The sequence below is a fragment of the Cygnus atratus genome, chromosome 19, assembly GCF_013377495.2.
Source record: "Cygnus atratus isolate AKBS03 ecotype Queensland, Australia chromosome 19, CAtr_DNAZoo_HiC_assembly, whole genome shotgun sequence".
Classification (NCBI taxonomy): Eukaryota; Metazoa; Chordata; class Aves; order Anseriformes; family Anatidae; genus Cygnus; species Cygnus atratus.
Window position 1 is genome coordinate 1108455 of NC_066380.1, and position 23976 is coordinate 1132430.

Consider the following 23976-nt stretch of genomic DNA (forward strand, 5'->3'; position numbering starts at 1 on the left):
TTTATATTAATTCTATTTAGGAACTTAAAATATTACCAGACTAGTTAGCTGGCTGTATGTCATGTAAACCACTGTTCTACTCAGCCCCTCCAGGAGATTAACTGAAGACATTGGAGGAGTTTCAACTGCACGCCCATCAATAACTACGTCCAGGAAAGCAGCAACACAGCTCTGCAAGGAAAGAAGTTTTGAAATGAAAGACCATTTACCAGCGGTTGAAAAGAACGTAAGTTATGACAAGAGCTAAATAGTTTACATAATAACATTAAGTTTTGCTTCCTACTTCTAACATCTTAGGATAAAATACCATGCATTATTAAACCCACTGAAAGACAGGTTAGGAAAGTCTGCAGTTAGTTTTAGTACTTCCTGCAAGCCTTTTCTGCATTTAAAAGTGCTACTTAAGTGTTCTTACAGTTTTTAAAGTGTTTCATTGCAGAGCAGCAGTTTCAGATCTTAAATATGAATTAAACTGTTTATGGCAAATAAGCTGCCCCTTCCTGAAGGATCTGCTGAGCACAGATTAAAAGTGAAACAAGGAAGTAACACACAGCATCACTTTCTAATCTGACTGAACATTACCTGTACAATAGATGTGTAACTTCGTATGATGACTGAAGAGCACTTTTAATTAACCAAAACCTGGAAGTTACACAAGCAAATTAAGTGTATGGGGTTTTTTTGTTTGTTTTTAATATATGGCTGTACATAAAAAATCATTAGTTTCATTGTTCTGATGAAGCTAATTGCTATGGAGGAGTCATACTAACACAGAAAAAGGCAAACAAAAAAGCAAAAAAAAAAACCGAACAGAAGTTCCTTGTGCCAACAAATGACTTTTTAAACGCTAGATTTCATAGAAAAGTTGCCTGCAGATCTAAGTGTTTTCTTTCGCATCAGTAAAAAACAGACAGTAATTCAGCATTTCAGTTTAAAAGGTAACTTGCTTTAATTTCTTTTCTGCATTTTCTTTTAAGAAGTATGATGTCAAAGTACAAGTGAGAATCCCTGAACCTTAATTCTAGTACTCAAGATTTTGTTCCCAGCTCTGTGCAGGATTTAATCTGCTTTTCAGTACATGGAAATCCTAAGTTAACTGCTCAGCAAGTCATTTGCAATGTCAGAAAAAAGAGGCTGCAGAAGGATGAAGCATACACAGGAGTCTTGGTTTTTTGAAGTCTGGACTCTTACTTTGTCAAATTTAGCAAGGTTGTTCTTCATACGTGGATCCCCCTCTTCAGAACCTGTCATTGCCAATTGCTGCAGAAGTCTCCCGACCTGAAATGAGAAGAACTATGAGGAATAAATATTGCAAAACATCATCATGATGGACCCTGTTATAAAAATTAGTTAAGGCAACTCCTCCGTTCTACGTTCATTTTAATTTAACACTATAAATACTTTTGGTTGATTGGATAGTTTTGTATTTGCTTTTAGGGCAGAAAAAATGCAAGCATATTAAAAAAAAGCAGTCATTGCATTTAATAAGAAAATCTGCATGCACAGTATGCCATGAGTATCCATACTTCCTTCGCAGGAACAAAGCATGTTTGTTTTTACAACATGACCTAGATTCAACTCTCAATTCCGATTATCTCAAAGCTGGAGATTTTAAAAGGCTGTATGTACTTTACTAAGTGTAAGTGGGGAGAAAAACAAAACAGGAAAAGGTCCAACTCTTGATCAGAGAATATACTCGTTATAAATCACCAACTGCAACCTACTGTCAGTTTTAAAGAGTCAACAGCTGCAACCTCTGCTGCAACACGCAAGCAGCGATACTGGACAGGACTGCTAACGTATCTGAAAACCAATGCAAGGCCCTGGCGGTAAAAGTGTAGTGAGTAAAATTCACAGGAATGATTTTCTGTGGGGATCACTGTCCACTTCGTAGACGTTTAAAAAAAGTTTTGTTACTTGTGTGGGGCATATCCTCAGCCAAATGAGTCTCATTTAATACCCACAGGCTACACCTCTATACACTAGCATTAAATTGTCCAAGTATTCGCACAGACAAAAATTTGCCGTGAGGGCTGGGGAATACTCTAATAAAAGAGTAGACAGCTACACAGCTACATAGTGGTCACTACTGCTTGACAAGAGGTTTTTTTGTCAGAAAAATATTTCATTATTTTGTTAAATACCTGGCATAATACTTAACATTAGAAAGAACAGCACTGCATTAGTTTACATACATTCCAGAATTCATCTTACAGTCACATTTACACTTTATAAAAGCTACTATGAAGAATGGAAGCTAAGTACATTTGCAGCTCTTGTAAGAGAGAAAGGAATACACCCTGTAACATTTTTAAAGTGAATATTTTAAGCAAACAAGCAGATAAACTTTAGAACATGCCTTCTCAGCAACAATAAATACTGTATTAGCATTTATCTTGTAGACCGGAGGTAGAGCACTCTTTAACACAGTACCACCCTGCTGCAGTAGAGGAAAAAAAAGCCAAGGACATTTATTTCAAAATTTTTTTTAGATTAGCTTAGGAGGAGTCATACCTGCATCAGGTTAAATCTTGCCACCTCGTTTATAGGAGCATCAGAAATTATCCCGTACTGTTCTGGGTTAACAATCGCAGGACAGATGAAACATGCTAGAAGGAGATCCGTGCACATTGCTCTGACCTCTCCGACCTCCAGCCTGTCTACGCATGAGAGCGTTTTGTACATTTGTGACACGATCCATCGCAAGCTGTGTGGAAAACAGTACGTGTTTTGTTTGAGATAGCCTATGAATTTGTTCACCAAGGTCACCAGTTTGGCCTCATTGGAGTCGACCATCTCTTGAACTCTTTGCTTGAACTTTTCCGTGCCTTTCTCTCCAAACAACTTTTCCTGTTGTACTGGAGAGAATCTCTCAATTAATTTGTTTGGATCAGTTTCCAGGTGGTCTTCGTCTTCAACCAGAAGCTGCATGATTGGCTCGTGTAAAGTTGCAGTAAGAAAAAGTTTTGCAGAAAAAAGTCCTTCAGAAAAAAGTTTGAATAAGATGCTGAATGCACAAGTACCTCGTCTCAACAGCCGCCTAGGGTTGTCACTCTCCTTAAGCTCAAATTCGATCAAGTAGCGAAGGACCTGGAGGAGGTAGCTCTCATCCTCCTGCATGATGCAGTTGCCGTAAATGGAGGTGAAGACTGTGTGGATGACGCCCTGCGTGTTGTCCTGGTTGAGCTTCTCTCCGGCAACCAGACAGGATGCAATAAGCCTAGGGTTCTCTCTCAGTCTGTTTAGGAATTCTCCATATGCAGTCTCCTGAAATCCCAACTGCTTGTATCCATCCACAAACTGCGTGTCCTCCAGGATTTTTGCATGCTGACAGCATTCAGCAGGAGAAGCCTCAGCACTTTAAAGGAAAGCACAGAAACAGTGTAACTCGTAAGCAAACAAATTTACCAGAAGGCATCACTGGGTCAATCTGTTAACAAGGGTACACCAAGGCAAAAAGTCTTCCCATACAGTTAACCCAAACGATTGCCATATTCAGGTACAAGGACAGTTTGCTCCCATAAACTCTGAACAGAAGTAAAACAAATACACATACGAAATGGGGGTAGCTTAAACAGACAACAAGCAAGCCTCAGGTGAGTCAGATACCCTAGTTTAGATTTGTTTTAAAACTTCGCTATTTTTATAGTCAGCACAGCAAAGGACTCGAGATAATAAGGGTGAAAAATCTGATAGATTTGCTGCAATTCACACAAGTTTAGAGTTTTTTCTCCCCACAAATTCTCCACTACCACCCCTCCTAGTCACCTTGTTATGATCAGTCTGTCCAAATTAATTCTTTGCTGCTTGGAAATCCATGCTGTGCGGTACAGCTTTTCAGCTGTCTTCAGTACATCCGCATTGAGCCTCTGAATCAGTTGCTTTTCTGAGTTCACATACAGTCGTTCCTGCTTGAGGTGATGAGCCAGCGTGTGTATATCCAGCTTCACCATCTTTGACAGTGGACTACACAGCACTCACTGAAAGAAAAGGGGAAAAAAAAGGTGAATTCCAACACTTCCAGTAACTAGTTTTGTTGGCCCCGATGAAGCAGCAAGAAGGCTGCAAGCTTAGCAGTAAATATTTCTGTGCCCATCCTGCCTTAATGTAAGCTTTCCTAACAGCCAGTTTCATTAACCCCTTGACATGTCAGCACATCAGGGACACTCGCACAGCAGTGAGTGGCATCTTCAACTCGCACATCACCTGAACCAGCAACGCAGTACCCACAGCCCTCTTACACCGCACCTCCAGCAGGCAGGGTGAGAAACCGGCCGCTACTTGGAGAGGGGCAGACATTCCTGCCGCTTCGATGCCACGAGCTCGGGAGATGAAGAGGAGTCCAGTTCTGACTACTGTCTGGTGAGCATGGAAAAAGGGTTTTGTGCTTGCTTCTTTGCTCTAAAGCATGCCCACATAACACAACACCGTGCAGGTATCTGGGGGTGGTTACCTCTGGTCCATTAAAAGAGCAAAAAGCTGTCCCCTAAAAAGGAGACCCTGTGTATAAGGGGCACCAAGCTCTCAATATATTAATTGGACTTTTCTGCTAACTAACAAAAAAAAAAAAAAGAAGGATTACCACTACCTAGGTAAGGCAGAAGTTGGAAGTAAGTCTGGAGATGCTTCTCAATGGTACAACTCACCCAGAAAACGTTCCTCAAATATTTCCACTCAGAAGAGTATTGGGGGGGGGGGGTGGAACATGATCCAAAAAAAAAAATTTTTTTTTTTTTAAAAAGAGAAAAACCTGAAACAACCAAAGGTTTTCCTAATACGCCAGTGACAAAAAGAGGTCAACACTAGCCACTGTTCTGTCTCAACATCTTCTCCTTATGAAGTCAGAGCTTATACTAAATCTTAGTTACTAGTTAACAGTTACATAAACACAGAGTACCATACCACTTGCAGCAAGTTCAAGCAGCTAATCCATCTAAAAATTAACTCCATGGACAAAAAAAACAAACAAACAAACATCAATTGCATTAATGCTGACAAGGGAAGGGGTAGAACCACATAGATCAGATCACGTCTCCATAGCATTAATCATTAACTGCTCCAAGGCTTCTTCACCAGCAGCATTAAGAGCCATGCTAGGTAATTTGGGAAGAGAAGGGCTTTGATCCAGACCTAACAGCTACCTGTCGGACATCCTGGTAACGGATGGATGTCAGAGCTGCCAAGGGATCTTAGGGAGAATCCTTCAAAACCATGCTACAGTGAAACAAAAGATTTACTCCTCATAAGAGGCACCCTGCTTCACAAGACCGTTTATTCCACGCTTGAACAACTACAAAACGTTTACCAGCCACCAGTCTAATGCTCCCTCTCTTTGCTGTTTTAAAGACCTGTGGCTCACTGCTCCTCACAGCTAGCAGACGATCCTCTCTACACACATAGATTACAGAATACAGATTAGGCCCAGGTTTTACATTCGTTGGCGGGGTTGGCTTTTTTGTTTTTGTTTTTTCCCCGGTGAATGGAGAAAGCCTGCTAAGCAGGTGCACCGACAACCATCACTACTCCTTGAGCACACAATAAAGTTCTTTCATCTATGGTTTTTTACATGACAACAAAAACCCTAGCAGAGATGGAAACAGATGTTGTCACAAGTCTTTATGCATAAAAAAGCGTAGTATTATTACACCTGGTGGTTTAAAGGATGTTCTAAGCAAATATAGACAAACACATATACAAAACTCTCCTTAAAAACAAAAAGCAAGCAAGCAAACAAAAAACCCAAACCAGCAACCCTAACCAGTTAGAGTTCATGCATATTTCCTATCAGGAGATGGAATTAAGCGAGGAACTTCAAGGATGCGGTACTTCTGATGTTCTAACTAGGGCAGTCTCAGACAAACGATTAGAAAAAAGAAACACTGACATTACTGCCAAAGTTCTTTGAGAAACAAATACCAACTTTTTGCAACAATTTTATTTTTAGCCACAGAATTTTAGGGCTTGCAGAAAAATAGCATCAAGCTTGATATTGTCTGTAAAGAGAGTAAAAACTTGTTATTAGACTACCAGCTGTTGATATCAACCAAGAAAAAAAGTTGCATGTGTATAAATATACCTACTCTGAAATCTGCAGAACTATCTTCTGCCTTTTCACATGCTTTCCACCATAGGGCTGGACTTAAAAGTTGCTCACAGTTTACCAAACCGTAATGGTTTTAGTTGACGCTTTCCATTTTAAGTTGTTCTCCCACTTATGAGCAAGTTTGGGGAATGAACAGGGGACCGCAGGGAGGACCCTCACGAAGAGCCTGCGTTCCTGTGCCTTTGCCTTGCCAAATTTCCCAACTGGTTTCTATTTGCGTCACTCATTATAAAAACATTTAACAATGGACATGCTGATTAACCTGCTTCTGAGATGTCTCGTATACTTACTAGTAAAGTTATTTCTCTCACAGAGAGTTTCACTGCCACTTTTTTTTTTTTTTTTTAAACAGAGAAGATGTTTTCAGCATCAGGGATGGGCTAAGTACTCTGAAAGCTTTCACCCTCGAAGGAAAGACTGTTCTTTTCTCCCCTTGCCCACAGGTGGGAGCGAACTCCAAAATTCCAGTCAGCAAAAAAGACAAAGGTGGCCTGGAAAGAACATACTATTTCCAGTAAGTTACAGTTCTCAATACAGCAGTTACATTGCCCATTACTTTTTCTGAAGCTGAGGGCAATCAGTCAAAATAGATATATAGTTAATGCTCAGAAAGCAAGTAAGACTCCCACCCAGTCTGGAGTCCTAACACACACACACATAACCTGTCTCTGTTCAGCAAGCAAAAAGAGCAACTTTAGGGAAGACCAGACTACCACAGAACAACGCTGTTATCGTTTGTAATGCTGCCTGAAAAACAAACAAACAAAAAACTAACCAAACAGTGTGGGTCTTGCAGAAATACCACCTAACATACAAAGGAGCTGGGCATCTCCGCGTGATACAGTACCACAGCCATTAAATAAGCAGAGACATGTAAGCACTGAGTAACCGTGGCAAGTTTCACGCTGCTGTGCAGGTTTTTTTACTTCTCCAAATCACCACAGCAAACCTCAGGCCCCGAACAGCACACAGCTCCGAAGACTGCTAGCACCTGCGGTGGCACTTCTAAACGTCCTGGTGCCAGGACCGCGCGCTAACATCCTATCAATTTGCCAGGGCCCACGTGTCTCTTACCCATTGCTACTGCACAACACCAAATATAACGAAAGAGGAGAACAGATCTGAAATCGAACCGTGGGAGGTTAGCAAGTGCCACCATTTTGTCAGGAGCTGTGAAAATCCAGAGGGCAGGAAGCTGACCGCATGACACCACTCCATGCCCTGGGTACGAGAAAAAGGGAGCAGCAGCTTCCGTGGCTTTAGAGTCCTCCAAAAAACTTAAACGTGTTGACAGCTAACGACTGCTGCTGAAATACACCTCTGCAGATGAGGAATGTCTCATTCGTTCTTATTACCAGTTCTTACAAGTTAATTATTTTGAAATCGCACAAGCATAGAAAGTAACAGTGCAAAAAACTTTGTCTTCACCTTCAGCGTCTGGCCGACGTCTGAGAACACCAGAGCTGTAACGCTGGTAGTTTGACACATACGGCGCTTCAGCAGGCTTCAGGCTGGCTCTAAAGAAAACATGCAGCACAGTCAAAGAAAAGAATTTAAAAATCCCCCAAACCTACTTAAGCGAGATGCAGATGCTATTACTCTGTTTGGATACTGATACGAACACAGCCTAACCTGAAAGGGGAAACTCTTCTACCATGAATACACCTATACAGTGTACTGCTCCCCTCAGAAAACCTCTTCCCTTTACAATCGGTATAACAGGACAACAGCTGTATTCTCTGACCTTCCCACGCTTCACAACATTCACTCCATGCCAGCACTCAGGACAAGAGCTTTAAAAAGCAATTAGCCACGCTTACGTACTCGGTAACGCACTGCAGAAGGCAATGTTAGACAGACAGAGCGGCAGCAGCTTCAGCTGGTACTAATTCCAGAAAGTTGTTTATCAGATCGCCTTATCAGTTTCTCACAAATAAAAAAGCTGTCCATAATTACCCAGTTATCTAGTTTAAAACTATCATTCATCAAACTTGAAATGAGAGGTGTCCGTACGTAGTTGTATAAAAGAGAGTTTAGGAAATTCAGGTATCTGGCAATCTGATGTTTCTGAAGAAACAACAGGTACTAAATAACTCCTGCTATCTGCCAGCTATTTTTCAATCCCAGTAATCTCATTTTGATAGGAAAACACTTCATAATTCGTAAGGCTGCTCAGAAAGCTACTAAAAGCTGTGGCACACTATGAAAAACTTCTCACAGCAATTCAAGCAATTCCACTTTGTGATGCTCCAGCAAAACCACAAAGATTGTGTGACCCGACAGCTTCTAAGATGTTTTGTCCTGCCACCAGCACAACCCAAGTTTATTAGAACCCAAGACAATCTCTGCCTTTGATAAATATGGGACTAACCACGGGATTGCTTCTCATGTTTAGAATTCCTGGAATACACTCTCATAAATCTTCAGGTACTGAACTTACAGAGTACGTGGTTTGGTACCGTGGCACACAGAAACGAGCGACACCTCCATTAAATATTTCTGCGATTCAGTTGACAGAAGAGAGATTAAGCAAAGCCACAGATACTGCCAGTACACCAAATTCTCCCTCCTCCAACGCTTCCTGCTCAAGGTTATTTGCTCCTCCTGAGTCTAGCTACGCAAGACTCAGCTTCCAAAGCAAGTTTGGGCAGATCTAATGTAGGCAGGGCAGGGCAGGGCAAGGCAAAGCTGAAATCACTCCATCTTACTGAAAAAGAATTCCAAAGCAGGGCTGAATAACTTCCATGCTAGTTTACCCAGATGAAAATCTCTCTCTCTTCGGTAATATTTATAGTAACAACTAACAAGCCTTCTTTATACAAGCTAACAACTTATCTCCCAACTTTGAGCAAAAACAAACAAAAAAACATTTTTCAGCAGGATAGTTCACCATGACCTCGGATTTACCCGCTGAACTCTCACGTTACAATACCCACCATCTCAAAACACGTCCAACATGCAAAACGCATTTCAATCTGCTATAATTTGACAGTCAATATTAAGCTGAAACTCCTTCTTCAAGTTTGTGTCTTTGTTTGAAAGTGGCTGCTCTGCAGCCAACACGCAGCGTAGCGCCTATGCAATGAGATCTACGTGCAACAAGCTCCTCATTTCTCATGCCCCTTAACAGGACTTATCAGGAATGCTCAGGCTCAGCTGGCTCCTGAGCTGTCAGTTGTGGTATGATTGCATTGCGCAAAAATCCACAGGAGCACGCAGCTAGGCTAAAATGCACTCCGGCTGCCTGTGCTGTTAGAAAGAGGGGTTCCCCTTACATAATGAGTCACACTAATTAACTCTCAGTCATACGAAGCGCAGAACTTGAAGTCACTGACAAAAACAACCTGTTCCCAGCCTCCTTTCTCGAGACCAGTTCCTATCTTCATCTCGAAACGTCCCAACGCTGCAATCCACCATGAAGGGGGACTGACTGTTGTTCAGCACAGCCTGCACGCTCTGGGACCTGATGCATCACACTCTGAAACCTTCACGTACAGCACCTCAAGCACTCTGGAACCCTCCCCAGGAGGAGCAGCTCCTAGGAGCGTTTCCTAAAATCACCGTCCTGTCTGCTGCCCATTTTTTGGAAGCACACCATACTGGATTTCACGTATTGTCCGTGCCATGCCCCCCTCCATCATCTTCAAACTGCAGCTTCCACTTGTGAGTCAGCTGCATCGTCCACAAAAATAGCCTTCTACCTATCGCTAAGTAGAGCATCGCACGCTGCGGGCGAGAGCCTAATCTCAACGGCACGGACGGTGCTTCCCTCGCAGCACAGTATCATGACTTTGCAAGAAAAAACACAGACGCTCGCTCGGTCGAGTTCTCCAGCGTTAAGACCCTACTAGAAAGAATTAAAAAAAAAAAAAAAAAAAAAAAGAAAAAGAAGAAGAAGGAAGTCACGGCGCTCTGCAACTTGCAAGTTGTAAAGCTCCGGAACGCGAAAGGCGCCGCGGAGCCGCGCTGCCGGGCCGCCCGCTGCCTGCCCGCTGCCCCCGCCGCGGCGAGCAGGGAGGGCCGCGGGGCAGCCCCGAGCCACGCCGGGGGCCGGGCTCCAGCCGCCCCCCTCGGGGCCAGCCCGGCCGCGCTGCCCCTGCCCCTGCCCCTGCCCCTGCCCCGGGGACGAAGCGAGACGGCACCTCCCGCTCGGCGCGCAGCCTTCCTCCCGCTCGGCTCCCGGGAACGGGCAGAGCTCGGCCAGGCCCGGGCTGCCGCCTTCCTGCCCTGCCGCTGCCCTTCCTCTTCCTCTCCCCTTCCCCTCCCCTCCCTTCCTCCCCTTTCCTCTTCCTCCTCCTCCTCCTCCTCCCCCCCGCCCGGCGGCCCCCGCAGCGCGCCCCTACCCGGCCAGCGCCCCGGCTCCGCCGCCGCCCGGCTCCCGCTGCGGCCCCGAGCCCGGCGCGGCACTGCGCAGGCGGCGGGCGGCGACGCCGCGCTCCTGGGACCCGGGGGCCCTGGGACTTGTAGTCCCGACGCCGGGGCCGCTTGGACCGGGGGCCGACGGCGAGCGGAGCCATCAGCGCGCCGCAGAAGCACGGGAGAGCCGCCAAGAGAGGCGCGGCAAGCCTGCCCCGCGCGGAGCAGTGCGGCCCGGCCAGCCGACCGGCCAGCGGCGCGCGCAGCGGGACTCTTACTCTGCCCGTCCTCCTCGCCTGGCACGTCCCCAGGGAGCACGGAGCTGCTGGCGGGGCGCGATGGGGCCTCGCACGACTTCGCGGCCCGACGACCGCTGAGGTCACGGCGTGGACGGGCATCGAGTCCGGCGCCGGGACCGCCAGCCCAGCCGACGCGGCTGCTCCTCCCAACGCGCGTACCTCTAGGCTTGTGCTTGCAGGAATGCTAAGGAAAACTAAAGAGTTGGATGTCACTTATTACGTGAGAATTTGTCCCGACAGAGGATTTAAGAAGCTTATTCTCTAAGAAGAAAAACCGGAGGTAATCGCAGACGTGTCCGTGGTGCCATTTGCAGCGTAACCGCTGCAGACGCGCAGGGAGTTCACCTGGGCACAGCACCTCGTCGCGGCGCGCAGTGACAGCTGTGCTCCACGGCTCCTGACGTCCCTGGTGCTGCGAATCCCCAGAGCTGACGGACTCCCAGGTGCCCTGTGGGTAAGGACAGGGCATCCAGGCCTCAGCACGGGGGCCGGTGGTGGCTTAGGTAGGCAAGCAAGTCCCTGAGTCACTGCAGCTGCTCTTTCTATGCCTAAATCGTCTGTAAAGCTCCTCCAAGGGCCAGCTCAGCACAAGAGCCACCCATTTACGCTTTATATCTGTTATTCTCTGAACTATTACGTGTGTGCCTCTTCCTTACTGGCACAGGTACCGCCTTGCATTTTCTCCTCTGATAAAAGAGAATGCCGTATGTAATTGATTTCTGAAAAGCCAACTGACATTTTAGAAACAACCATGGCAAACTGAAATACAACAAGAAAATGTTTATCGAGCGTGACCACACAACGTGTCAGCAAACTGCTGCGCCTGGTACCAGGCAGCCGGCTGTCAGCATTGCTCCCAGCAGCGCCACGGGACACCAGGGGCGTTTATGGCATTACCCCCCCAGGCAAGCTGACAGCAACGAGCCTAAGGCCTAGCAGCACGCAGCTGTCCCCTTGCCTGCACGAGGCCTCCTGGGAACCCAAACGGGTTATTTGCAGCTCTCGGACACACGGCCGGGCTGACGCTGCCCTCTTCCGCGGGCTAAGCGTCACTCACTGACGAACGTTAGGAACCATCCCCCCCGCACACGGGGCGGCTCCGAGGCGAGCCCTGCCCGCAGGCCGCCGCCGGCCCCGCTCCCCGCGGCTCCGTGCATCGCCCCCAGCCGCTCCCTCACGGCTCGGCCCTGGCATGGCCCAAGGGGAACCGGCAACCTCGCGGCCCCGTGACACCGCCCGAGCCCCCGGCCCGGCCCGGCCCTGCCGCTGGGCTCCGGGACGGGAGCTCGGGGGTGCGCGGGGCCGTGCCCCCACCCGTCCCCTTCCGCCCGGTCCCGTCCCTGCGGCGCGAGGCGCGGCGGGCGGGGCGGGGCGGGGCCGCGCGGTCACCATGGAAACTTCCAGAACGTCCCCCCCGGCCCTGCCCCGGCCCCGCCGTGACGGCGTCCCGCGGCCAATGGGCGCCCTCCGCTTGGCTCACGCTTCTCCGCTGATAGGCCCGCGGCGCCAGGGCACGAACCAATCGCGTGGCGGGAGGGGCGCGCGCCCGGTGTGTCAGAGCGGCCGCGCGATCGTCGCCAATCGAGGAAGGCCAGCTTAGTGGCAGCCGACCAATGGGCGCGCTCCAGCGAGGGCTCTGCAGCCAATGGCGAGCCTCCACGCAGGAGTAACGGAGGGTATATAAGGGCGGGCGGCGCGGCCTGGGCGCTTAGCGGCAGTTGGCGGCGCGGTCGGTGTCACGGTACGGACGGGACGGGAAGGGGAGGGGGCCTGGGCCTGGGCCTGGGCCTGCATCGGGCCTGGGGGGGGGCAGGGGCGGGGGGCCGGGGGGTTTCGCTGGGGGCTGGGGTCGCCGCGTCCCGCACGTGGCGCCTCCATTTTGTGACCCTTGGCTCCCGGACAGGGCGGCGAGGGGCGAGCGGCCGGTATGAGGCACCTCCTGTGGGCGCTGCTGGTGCTGGGCGCCGCGCGGGCGGACGACGAGGAGAAGAAAGAGGACGTGGGCACGGTGGTGGGCATCGACCTCGGCACCACCTACTCCTGGTGCGTGGGGGGCCGGGCGGGGGGCTGGCTGCGGGCTGGGGGCTGGCTGCGGGCCTGGGAGAGCGGTTGGGGGGGGGGGGGGGGAAATCGGTGGAGCACGGGGAGGGGGAAGGGAGAAGCGGAACTTGGGGGGGAAGGGGGGCAGGCCCTTGTGCCGCCTGACGGCTCCGCTTCTCTCGCAGCGTGGGCGTTTTCAAGAATGGCCGGGTGGAAATCATTGCGAACGACCAGGGGAACCGCATCACCCCGTCATACGTAGCGTTCACGCCCGAGGGGGAGCGTTTGATCGGGGATGCTGCCAAGAACCAGCTGACGTCCAACCCCGAGAACACCGTGTTCGATGCCAAGCGGCTCATAGGCCGCACCTGGAACGACCCCTCGGTGCAGCAGGACATCAAGTACTTGCCGTTCAAGGTGTGCGTGGTTACGGTGTGGTGGATGGGGGGGGGGGGGGGGGGGCAGGAGAACAGGCTGCAGTTGCTGCTTGCTTTCTCTCTTGCCTGAGAAAAGCAAGGCCATTAAATCAGCGTTTCTATGAGCAACCCTGTGGCTTTTATAGCCCTCCTTCCAGATCAACTGTTTTAAAGGATTTACTGAATTACCAGAGAGAAGGAAGCAATCTGACAGTTAGGAATAACTTTAGGACTTGCTGGAATATGACATTGTCCTTTTCTTCTCAGGTTGTTGAAAAGAAAGCCAAGCCCCATATTCAAGTTGATGTTGGTGGTGGACAGACAAAAACGTTTGCTCCTGAAGAAATTTCTGCTATGGTCCTGACAAAGATGAAGGAAACCGCAGAGGCTTACCTGGGGAAGAAGGTGAGTTGAGTGCTACTACCAAGAACTTAAAGCAGCAGCTGCCTTACAAAACTAAAGATAACTGGGCAGAATCTCAGGATTAAGCTTGCTGTCATAAACTTTGTTCAGTGCTTAGGTGGCTCAGCTGATTGTGGGGTTTTACTAGTACATAAGGAACAATGGGCTACTCGTTCCAGGCATTGCTGCACTCATTTCTAAGGCGTGTAGCTTTTCCTTTATTTTTCTGATAATCTTCTCTTGCTACTCCTGCAGGTTACTCATGCTGTTGTTACTGTGCCAGCCTACTTCAATGACGCTCAGCGTCAGGCCACAAAGGATGCTGGTACTATTGCTGGGCTGAATGTGATGCGGATCATCAACGAGCCGTAAGTAGCCTAAACCGCTTTGCCTGCTGGTTGGCTCGGGGTGGGGTCTCGTGATCAGTCTCCTGAATTTGTTACTCCCTAAACAGAACAGCTGCTGCTATTGCTTATGGATTGGACAAGAGAGAGGGTGAGAAGAATATCCTCGTGTTTGACTTGGGTGGTGGGACTTTTGATGTCTCCCTCCTCACAATTGACAATGGAGTCTTCGAAGTTGTGGCTACTAATGGAGACACTCACCTGGGTGGAGAAGACTTTGACCAACGTGTTATGGAACACTTCATCAAACTCTACAAAAAGAAAACTGGAAAAGATGTCAGGAAGGATAATAGAGCTGTGCAGAAACTGAGACGGGAAGTGGAGAAAGCAAAGCGAGCCTTGTCATCTCAGCATCAAGCTAGAATTGAAATAGAATCCTTTTTTGAGGGAGAAGACTTCTCTGAGACACTTACTCGAGCCAAGTTTGAAGAACTGAACATGGTAAGCTTAGAAAACTAACAGTAAACTTCCTCAGCCCCTCCCAAAACTGCTGCTGGTGAATGCACAGGACTTCACATTGTGCCTTCGTTACACTTCAGCAGAATATAAGTAACTTAGAATTTAAATAACTTGCTACTTGAACTAAAAAGTAGAAAGCCATTGCTTCCTCGGGCATCTGGGGCTGCACGTGTTACTGACAGCTGAGGTCTCATCGAGGCTGAACACAAGCCTTGTTGATGATCTGACTCGGTAGTTCTTAGTACCCTAAGCCTGCATAACGTGGGGACTAGGCGTGTGGGAATACAGTCTCACTGTCCTAACTCTTGTCTTTTCAGGACCTGTTCCGTTCTACGATGAAGCCTGTCCAGAAAGTTCTGGAAGACTCTGACCTGAAGAAGTCTGATATTGATGAGATCGTTCTTGTCGGTGGCTCTACTCGCATCCCCAAAATACAACAACTCGTTAAAGAGTTCTTTAATGGGAAGGAGCCTTCTCGTGGCATTAATCCAGACGAGGCTGTAGCCTACGGTGCAGCTGTTCAGGCTGGTGTTCTCTCTGGGGACCAAGATACAGGTAACTACATCTTCACTCACACTCTGTATCTGCCTCAGATTGCTCCTCACAGTGGCGCACTGTCAAGGAGGAGCTGAAGTCACTCACGTTCTGCCCCTTGATGTGTCTGTTACAGGTGACTTGGTACTGCTTGACGTGTGTCCTCTGACACTTGGTATTGAGACCGTTGGAGGTGTGATGACTAAACTGATCCCAAGAAATACTGTTGTTCCCACAAAGAAGTCTCAGATTTTCTCTACAGCTTCTGACAACCAGCCGACTGTGACGATCAAGGTCTATGAAGGTGAGTGCTCCTCTGTCCCCTGCAGCAGCTGGAATCTCACTGTAGGTACTCTCACGCCTACGCCTATCTCTGGCTCTGGCTGTTAACAGACTGAGGCAGCTCTGAGCAGCATCAACGGCTGTTCTGCAGATCAGTTCCCAAAAGATCGGCTCTCAAACATGGTTATGCCATGGTTGCATTCTGAAGAGCTTCTCTTCAGAGTAAGGGGTGATCCTGTAGGCATCAAGATGAATGCAGAGGTGGAATTTAAAACCTCAGCTTTGAAAAGCACATAGCTTAAAGCTACTGGTTTTGCAAAAAGTGCAAACCACAGGTAGCAAAGGAAAAGCATCTAATTGTGTAATCGTGTCTTCTAGGTGAGCGTCCCCTCACCAAGGATAATCATCTTCTGGGAACTTTCGATCTGACGGGAATCCCTCCCGCTCCTCGTGGTGTCCCACAGATCGAAGTTACCTTTGAAATAGATGTAAATGGAATCCTCCGTGTCACAGCTGAAGACAAGGGCACTGGGAACAAAAACAAGATCACAATTACAAACGATCAGAATCGGCTAACACCCGAAGAGATTGAGAGGATGGTTAATGATGCTGAGAAGTTTGCAGAGGAAGACAAAAAGCTTAAGGAACGTATTGATGCCCGCAACGAGCTGGAGAGCTATGCCTATTCTCTGAAGAATCAGATTGGGGACAAAGAGAAGCTGGGTGGCAAGCTGTCATCTGAAGACAAAGAAACGATAGAGAAGGCGGTGGAGGAGAAGATTGAGTGGCTTGAAAGCCACCAAGATGCGGATATCGAAGACTTCAAATCAAAGAAGAAGGAGCTAGAGGAAGTTGTTCAGCCCATTGTTAGCAAGCTCTACGGAAGCGCAGGCCCCCCTCCCTCGGGTGAAGAAGAAACAGCAGAAAAGGATGAGTTGTAGATACTGGCATCCCTGAATGTGGTGTGTGTATATATTGGACTCAGGAACACTTGTTTAAAATATTGAACTCTTAATTTGGAATGTAACTGAATCTTCACTCGTGAGTGGAGCTGGAAATGCTAGCCCGAAGTGGCTGTTTACTGCTTTTCGTTAGCAGGTGCTTGATGTCTGGGGAGGGAAGGGCAGCGGGGGGGGGCGTGTAAATGAGAACAGGGGCGTAGAAGTACTGGCCATGGAAGCGTTCTATTTAACAAGTCGGTCATGTGAAGCTGGTGGAGAACTTTTCTACCTGAAGTGACCACAATAAATTTGTTATTTACACGGGATTGTTGTAGCTCGTGCTTCTGCCACCTGGCAGCAGCTGCTCCTTCCACTGAGGAAGTGGAGGGGCCCGAAGTGCTGGGGCTGGGTGACCGCTGACACCGTTCTTCCTCAGGGTAACGCTGCCCTGGGAGCGTGTGAGGTGTAGCAGCTCTGCTGCAAAGCTGCGCTCCGGCTGCAGAACTTGAGTTTGATACCAAGAAAGCTGCCGAGGAAAGGTGCTGGCTTGAGAGCTGCAACCAGGCTGCTGGCGTTTGCTGCTGGAAGCTGGCTTCAGGCCTCTCCTTTTCTGCAGGAGCCGCCTGGTCCAGGGGCGGGGAAGCGTCTGGCAAACGCCTCCAGGAGCCTGACAGCTCCTGCCCTCGGCTGGATGAGGCTCCTCACACTCTGCACCTGGTGCTGGCGCAGTGCGGCTGCGTAAGCACGGGAGGGAGCCTAAGCTCACAAGGGCTGAACCCCGCTGCAGCGCTCTGAAAGCGCAGTCCTAGGGCGTGACAAAGCCTCTCCACTAGAGGAGCGAAGTCCAGCTCTGGTGCCTGCTCCCTGCCTGTGGGGCTCTCCCTGGTGTGGGGGACAGGTGGCCCTGTGCCTCTCACTTGCTTGCACAGTACGGGCAGCTGAGCCCCTCTAATTAACCCCCTTTAATTATCCTTCAGGAAGCTGCAGCTAACAGCAGCGCTCTGCAGGTTCCTGTGGCCGAGCAGGACCATGGGAGCTGCTTTAGGGAGAAAGCTGCCCAGGAGCGATGCGCAGGCCTCTCCCTCCCGGCCGTCCAGCGCGGTGTTCCCGCAGCTCGCTGCTGAAGCTCTGCCGCAGCTGCAGCCGTTAAGGGACGCGAGGCGTGACCGCAGAACAAGCGGGTGTACCTGGGGCGGGCGCAGCGCCACCCGTCTGGCGGCTACAGCTTGTTTATTGGAAGGCAGGAACTCGATCAGACACCGCTACAAACCCTTCCCAGAAAGGACCGCCCGCGGGCTACTCGATCACAGTTACGAGGCAGTCCCTGAATATCTCCCCTTGCGTGTCCATGCCCCCAAACACGAACAGCAGCTGCGTCGCTGGGTCCTCACCGCGCCCCTCCTCGTCCTGGCTCCCCTGGAGGAGGTCGGCCTCGCCACCAGCTGGTGCGGCCGGCTCCCCTTCAGCTTCCTCTTCCGCAGCGCCCGCGGCAGTGCCGCCGCTCCCACCGGCCCGCCAGGGAACGACGCACATGGCGTGGTCCAGCCTCCCCGCGGGCAGAGGGGCGTCGAACTGCAGGAGCGTCCACCGCTGCTCCCCTGCAGTGCAAAGAGAGGCGTTCACATCTACAAACAGCGCGTCCGACTCAGAGAAGCGTGCTGGAGCGGTGCCATCACCGCCGACTAGCTGGCAACATCATACAGCCTTAAAAAAGCAGCAGAGAGAAGCAGCCGCAGCATTTAGTCTTGTACTGGTGTGGTCCCAGGGCAACGACACCGACTGCTACGAAGACGAAGCCCGGGAACGGAGGGCGTTAACGTTTTCACACAGACCGGTGTTTACTGCTACGTCCCGAGGGCTCTCCCTACCGATGTGGTACTTGTGCGTGGTGTTGAGGGTCCCGGCCGGGCCTATCCCCCCGAAGATGTACAGGTGGTCCCTAAACACCGCTGAGGCGTGGGACGCCCGTCCTCCCGGGACGTCACCGCTGGCTGGTATCTTAACCCACGTCAGGTCGTCTGTGGGAGGAAACCACCACATCTACGGGTGCACGTTATTAAAAAAAACCACAACGCAAAAATAGCCCTGCTTAGCATGGCTGAAGTATTTCACGGCAACCACCCAAAATCATGTTTCCTTTATTTTAAAAAGGGTTCCTGTAGGGTTCTGCTTTTCTGAGCTCAGGGAATAAATGTTACATGTTTAAAAGAGAAAGCAAAGGCAGCTGCAAACAGCAGCAGAGCCAAGCTGAGCAAGATGCGGCAGCACGCGGACCTTGCTTTCCCTGTCTACTACACTTCAGAGCTGATCTTTTAGTAAAAAGGCCTCCCTGAAAGCAAAACGCACCACCACAGCTCTTGCTCCAAGGAGCCTGTATCCATACTTACTTGTATCGATGCAGAACAGGTCATTGTAGAAAACATCGCCGGCCAAACCTCCGTGTACGAGAAGTTTGGTCCCGACTGCAACCACGACGTGCCCGTGCCGGGGGGACGGGGGATCACCGCGGGTGTCTGGCTGGGACCAGGTACAGGTGGCTGCAATGGGGCACGGCCGTATGAGGGAACGGCTCTGGGGCTCCCCAAAGCAGCGGTCCCACAGCCTCGCCGATGCTTCCCTTTGCTGCATGCGGGGCCGGGGAATGAACAGAGCAATAACGACACTGGGCGAGAACACCCGTGGCGTTGCCGTCCCACTGCCACCTTGGTCCACGTTCCCCGTTACAGTATGGGGATGAGCGTGCGCCAGCAGCAAACCGCCTCCGTCCACCCAGTTAAGCTGGCAGCCGAGGCGGGGGCCGGTACTTGTGTGTCCCTGATGAGCTCAGAACGCAGACCTGCAGCCTGGCGGGTGCTCGTTTCCAACCTTTGACAACAACCCAGAGGTACCTGTGTCGAACACGTGAAGCTGCTGGTCTTGGACCGGCTCTGCTCCCTTGTCTCCCCCTCCGAAGACGTACAGACGGTCCCCGATAGCTGCCGAGGATGTGTGGAACGTCCTGGGCAGCGGCGGGGTGCCAGCCACCGCGGGACTCTCCCAGGTTCCTGTTTCTAATCGAGACGTTTCGTTAAGAAGGCAACATGGCAGTCGGGTGGGAACGCAGAACACCCCCGGGCCTGAGCCGGGGGGCTGCCGGGGCTGCCCGCTGCCACCAGCCCACGGCCCCGGGCCCCCACCCGCCCTGCCGGGGCCGGGGCCGGGCACTCACCGGGGTCCAGCGCCTGGACGCAGCTCCTGTTCCCGGCCCGGTGGGCGCCGCCGAAGACCCAGAGGCGCGGGGGGCGGCGGGCGGGCAGGAAGGTGGCGTGCTCGTAGCGCGGCCGCAGCCCCCTCCAGCCGGCCTGGGCCCAGCGCAGGGACCCTGCGGGCACCGCCGGCGGCGTCAGCGCCGTGAGGGCGCCGTGAGGGCGCCGTGAGGGCCCCGCGCCCCCGCCCCGCCCGCCGCCGGCGCTCACCCAGCTCCACGACGTGCGCGTCCGCGAAGGCGCCGTCGGGGTCTGCGCCGCCCAGCAGCAGGACGCGGCCGGGCCCGCCCGGCACCGGGAGGCAGCCGTGGCCCACGCGCCCGCTGGGCCCCGCACCGCGCGGCCGCAGCCGGTACCTGCGGGGAGGCGGCGCTCAGGAGCGGGCCGGGGGGAGGGGCCGGGGGGTGCCGGGAGGGACCGGGGGGTGCCGGGGGCGGCGCTCACCACGTGCCGGGCTGCGGGCGCCGCCCCGGCTCCAGCGGCGGCAGCGGCGGCCCCATGGCGGGGCCGAGCCGGGCCCTGCCTCACCGCCCTCCCGGGGCCGCCGCCGGAAGCGCGCCGCCCTCCGCTTCCGCTTCCGCTGCCGCTCGCAGCGCTCGCGCCGCTGCCCGGAAGTGCCGCGCTCCGCTTCCGGCCCCGAGCCGCCGTCCCAAGATGGCGCCGCTGGACCTGGACAAGTACGTGGAGATCGCGCGGCTCTGCAAGTACCTGCCCGAGAACGACCTCAAGGTGCGGCGGGGAACCGGCACCGGCACCGGCACCGGGGCGGGGGGGGCGGGCGGCGGGGGGCGGCGGGCACCGGCGGCGCTGCTGACGCGACCCGCTGTCGTCGCCCCGCAGCGGCTGTGTGACTACGTGTGCGACCTGCTGCTGGAGGAGTCCAACGTGCAGCCCGTCTGCACGCCCGTCACCGTCTGCGGCGACATCCACGGGCAGGTAACGGCCGCGCCTCGGCGCCCGGCGCCGGCCTCGGCGCCCGGTGCCGCCCGCCCGCGCTGAGCCCGCGCCCTCCCCGCAGTTCTACGACCTGTGCGAGCTGTTCCGGACCGGCGGGCAGGTCCCGGACACCAACTACATCTTCATGGTACGTGCGGCCCTCCCCCGCCGCCCCGCCGCCCCTCCCCTCCCGCTGCCGGGCCCCGCAGCGCTGCCCCGGAGCCGCCCGCAGCGTGCCCGGCCCCGCAGGGATCCGGCGGGTCCCAGCGCCCCGGTGCCGCTGAAGGCACCTCGGCCCCGGCGCGAACCCAGCGACCGGAGCCCCTTCCCCCCGGGCGCGTCCCTCCGGCGCTGGGTGCCCCGCGCACCGGGGAGTTCCCGCGCTGCCTCCCTCGCCTCTCTGTCCATTCACCGATGTTTTTTTGACTTGCAGGGTGACTTTGTAGATAGAGGTTATTATAGTCTTGAGACTTTCACTTACCTCCTTGCGCTAAAAGCTAAGTGGCCTGATCGTATCACACTGTTACGGGGCAATCATGAGAGCAGGCAGATAACGCAAGTGTATGGATTTTACGGTAAGTCCTCATCCCAATGCTTTCTGACTGGGGGTTAGCGTGCAGTGAGCGAGTGCCTCACCTCTCCCTTGGGAAACCCGCTTTGAACTGCGTGGGGCTTTTCCAGAACTGGGGGGGAAATGGACTCAATAAAACTTAAACGTTAACGTTGTCAACGCGGTTGTTGTGCTCGTGAAGTAAAGGTGTTTTGGTCCAGACCTCGCCCGTCCTTTCCTCCAGCGTCTGTGTTTTCTGTTTGTGCTTCTGCTCGGCAACGTGCTTTGGTGTCTTTGAATGAAAGGTCCTACACCAAACGCTGCTGTTACTGCAATTCTCCTTAGGTATGACCAAAAACGTCTGTGTGTAGATGTCTGTGCTATGGAGGCCGTTTATTGCCAGCAGTTCCCATTTGGGAGAATGCCCCTGACAAGAAGCGAGCAGCAGAATGACTGCTCCGAAATCTGGGGGAATTAAGTTGCTTGGGAACTTATTTTTCCCTTGGTGTGAGGCTTTGATAAAATCTGAGGAAGCCCTGGGAAGTATCGTAACGCCTGCAGCAGCGAGCACAGTCTGTGACGTGCGTCCTTCTGGGTAACCGTCACCAAGAGCACGAGTAAACGTTCACGAGTCAGCCGAGCTCAAAAGAGACGTTTGTCTGTCAGCCTCAGTGTCACACTTGTCCAGCTTTAACCAGAGCTGCCCTCGCGCCGAGGGGTCTGTGGGAAGCAGGGAAAGCGTCGGCTGCAGGGGACCCCGATGTCTGTGCGCGTTGCTCTGTAAGCAGAGCTGCAGGCACCGGGCTCTGCTCCCTGCTGGTGGGCCCGAGCACCAGGGAGGGGCGGCTCCCACCCGCTGCTCGCTGCCGCTCCCGACCGGGGTTGTGTTTGCTTGGTGGCTGGTTGCGTGGTTTTTTTGTGTTGTTTTTTTAGTATACACCTGACTTTTCAAGTTCTGTTGTGTTGCCTCTGATCTTACTGCCTGAACTTGTTCTGATCCGTTGAGAAGGAAAAACTTCTCTGTTTAACAGATGAGTGCCAAACCAAATACGGAAATGCTAACGCTTGGAGGTACTGCACCAAAGTCTTTGACATGCTCACAATAGCAGCTGTAAGTGTAAACGCCGCAGTAAAACCACGAGTAGATTATCTAAATACGACCTCCAGAACAGGCCGTTAGGGGCCACGCCAGCAACGCGCTGGGTCTGACTGAAATGCTGACCGTTTTGCGTGTCTTTTCCCCAGTTAATAGACGAGCAGATCCTCTGCGTGCACGGCGGTCTGTCTCCAGACATCAAGACGCTCGATCAGATTCGAACCATTGAACGCAATCAAGAAATTCCTCACAAAGGCGCCTTCTGCGACCTGGTGTGGTCGGACCCAGAGGACGTGGACACGTGGGCCATCAGCCCGCGGGGAGCGGGCTGGCTGTTCGGAGCCAAGGTGACCAACGAGGTGAGGGCGCTGCCGCGTGGCACGCGCGGCAACTGCGGGTACGAGATACGGGGCTCGGTGACAACGCTGGCATTTACCCGAGCGGTGAGTGGGGTGGGGCACTGCGAGAGGAGCTGTCCTCGTGGGGGAGCTGCAAGGAAGCTGTGGAGGAGGAGGAGGAGGAGGAGGAGGAGGAGGTTTGCTCGTGCCTCATTGTTGTCCCTTCGAGCCCACTTGAAAAGAACAAGCTGTTTCATCCTAACGGCGTGGATAAAACTGCCAAAGGAGAGAACAGCGATCTCGCTTTTACAAAGCGTGGTGCAGTGCGACTAACGGGTATTGCTGGGGAGTGCGTAGGGTACGTGGCTGAGGAGTCGGGAGAAGACAAAAATACCATTTCCTGAACAAGTCTTCACTTAATTCTTGTAACTCTGCAAAACAGCGAGCAGACGTCTCGAGGCTAAGACGCGTCGATGTTCCCAGGCTTCTGAGCCAGCGACGTTACAAAAGCCTCGTGCTGCCCCTTGTTCTCTGAGGTCCTCCTGCAGAGGAAGGACTGACACCTCCGACAGCGCAGCCTGAGGCATCCCGACCGCCTCTGAAAGGAGCGGTTCGCACCGCTGAGGGTTCAAAACCCCAGCGTGCCCTCAGCGTGCTCCCAGAGGAGAGGTTCGCTCGTGGCACCGCTGGCGCTGCGCTGCCCCCGCCGCGCCTGGAGGGCCAGAGCCCGCTGCTGCCGCTGCCTCCGGCCGCAGGGGGACCCTCGCGCCGGCCCGGGCAGCCGGGGCCCGGGGGCAGCAGTGCCGTGCTGCCGGGCTGGCCGGGGGCGTCCGCGCAGCCTGAACGTGACGGGGCCAGGAAGGAGCGGGGCCTCGGGGCGGGTTCACACGGCAGGGCTGCAGCTGGGGGCCGGGAGGCGGCTCCTGCCGGGGGGGGGTGGCCGTGGGCGCCGGGCGCAGCGGCGTGCGGAGCACTGAGGTTCCTTTCCCTCCGCAGTTCGTTCACATCAACAACTTGAAGCTCATCTGCAGAGCGCACCAGCTGGTTCACGAGGGCTACAAGTTCATGTTCGACGAGAAGCTGGTAACGGTGTGGTCCGCTCCCAACTACTGCTACCGCTGTGGGAACATCGCCTCCATCATGGTCTTTAAGGACGTAAACACGAGAGAACCAAAGCTGTTCCGCGCCGTGCCAGACTCGGAGCGCGTCATCCCGCCCCGGACGACCACGCCGTACTTCCTCTGAGCGCCCCGCGCCCCGCACTTCCCGCCCAGCGCAATACATTTTTATTGAGCACTTTGCTGCTGACGCGCTGCCTCCTGCCTCCGTTATTGCCCGGTTGCCAGAGGTCGCTGCGTGTTGCGCAGCCTGCGGCGAGCTTCCCCCCTGCCCCGGTTAATGGCAGAGCCCTCGCCCGAGGCCTTGCCCGGGGGGCGCCCTGGGGTCGCGCCGGGGCCGCGGGGCCCCCCCCTCGCTGCCGGGCCCGGCCCCGCCGGCCGGGGGAGCTCCGGGGCCTTTCGGCAGCAAAGGCCCTGCCGGGGCCGCCGGGGCCGCAGTCCGGGCGTTACCGCGGCG

The 23976-nt window shown here is 53.1% G+C and overlaps 4 protein-coding genes across 25 annotated transcripts in view; 2 read left to right on the forward strand and 2 right to left on the reverse strand.

Annotated features, from left to right (window-relative positions):
* The window catches only part of GAPVD1 (GTPase activating protein and VPS9 domains 1), a 32844-nt gene extending 20945 nt beyond the window's left edge, over window positions 1-11899 (reverse strand). For 3 of the 21 annotated variants that reach the window (XM_035555405.2, XM_035555413.2, XM_035555394.2), the window contains exons 1-5: window positions 10447-10511; window positions 3769-3980; window positions 2515-3358; window positions 1192-1278; window positions 37-171 (exon numbers count right to left, since the gene is read on the reverse strand). In XM_035555405.2, the coding sequence (XP_035411298.1) occupies window positions 37-171; window positions 1192-1278; window positions 2515-3358; window positions 3769-3953 (1251 nt within the window). In that variant the 5' untranslated portion in view covers window positions 3954-3980; window positions 10447-10511. Of the gene's footprint in view, window positions 1-36; window positions 172-1191; window positions 1279-2514; window positions 3359-3768; window positions 3981-7531; window positions 7621-9804; window positions 10139-10245; window positions 10396-10446; window positions 10520-10737 lie in introns of those variants that run through there. The other 18 variants (XM_035555418.2, XM_035555411.2, XM_035555415.2 and 15 more) reach the window with 14 other exon arrangements.
* A 438-nt stretch (window positions 11900-12337) lies between these two features.
* Window positions 12338-16560, forward strand: HSPA5 (heat shock protein family A (Hsp70) member 5). Its single transcript, XM_035555422.1, has 9 exons — window positions 12338-12499; window positions 12662-12801; window positions 12984-13215; window positions 13482-13619; window positions 13872-13984; window positions 14071-14461; window positions 14797-15034; window positions 15150-15317; window positions 15674-16560. The coding sequence occupies exons 2-9, from the start codon at window positions 12686-12688 to the stop codon at window positions 16234-16236; spliced, it is 1959 nt and encodes a 652-aa protein (XP_035411315.1). The 5' UTR covers window positions 12338-12499; window positions 12662-12685; the 3' UTR covers window positions 16237-16560.
* An 860-nt stretch (window positions 16561-17420) lies between these two features.
* Window positions 17421-19996, reverse strand: RABEPK (Rab9 effector protein with kelch motifs). Of its 2 annotated transcripts, XM_035555429.2 has the most exons (7): window positions 19926-19996; window positions 19692-19837; window positions 19445-19597; window positions 19125-19286; window positions 18624-18773; window positions 18105-18254; window positions 17421-17834 (listed from the first exon to the last, which is right to left on the reverse strand). In XM_035555429.2, exons 1-7 carry the CDS (start codon window positions 19979-19981, stop codon window positions 17533-17535), a joined length of 1119 nt encoding a protein of 372 aa, XP_035411322.1. In that variant the 5' UTR covers window positions 19982-19996; the 3' UTR covers window positions 17421-17532. The 2 variants fall into 2 exon arrangements, with proteins under 2 accessions (XP_035411322.1, XP_050570463.1); XM_050714506.1 differs by lacking the exon at window positions 18105-18254.
* On the forward strand, window positions 19964-23709 carry PPP6C (protein phosphatase 6 catalytic subunit). The gene is made up of 7 exons (XM_035555430.2): window positions 19964-20210; window positions 20322-20417; window positions 20500-20565; window positions 20851-20992; window positions 21999-22078; window positions 22213-22422; window positions 23398-23709. The coding sequence occupies exons 1-7, from the start codon at window positions 19980-19982 to the stop codon at window positions 23644-23646; spliced, it is 1074 nt and encodes a 357-aa protein (XP_035411323.1). The 5' UTR covers window positions 19964-19979; the 3' UTR covers window positions 23647-23709.
* Window positions 23710-23976: the final 267 nt, after the last annotated feature.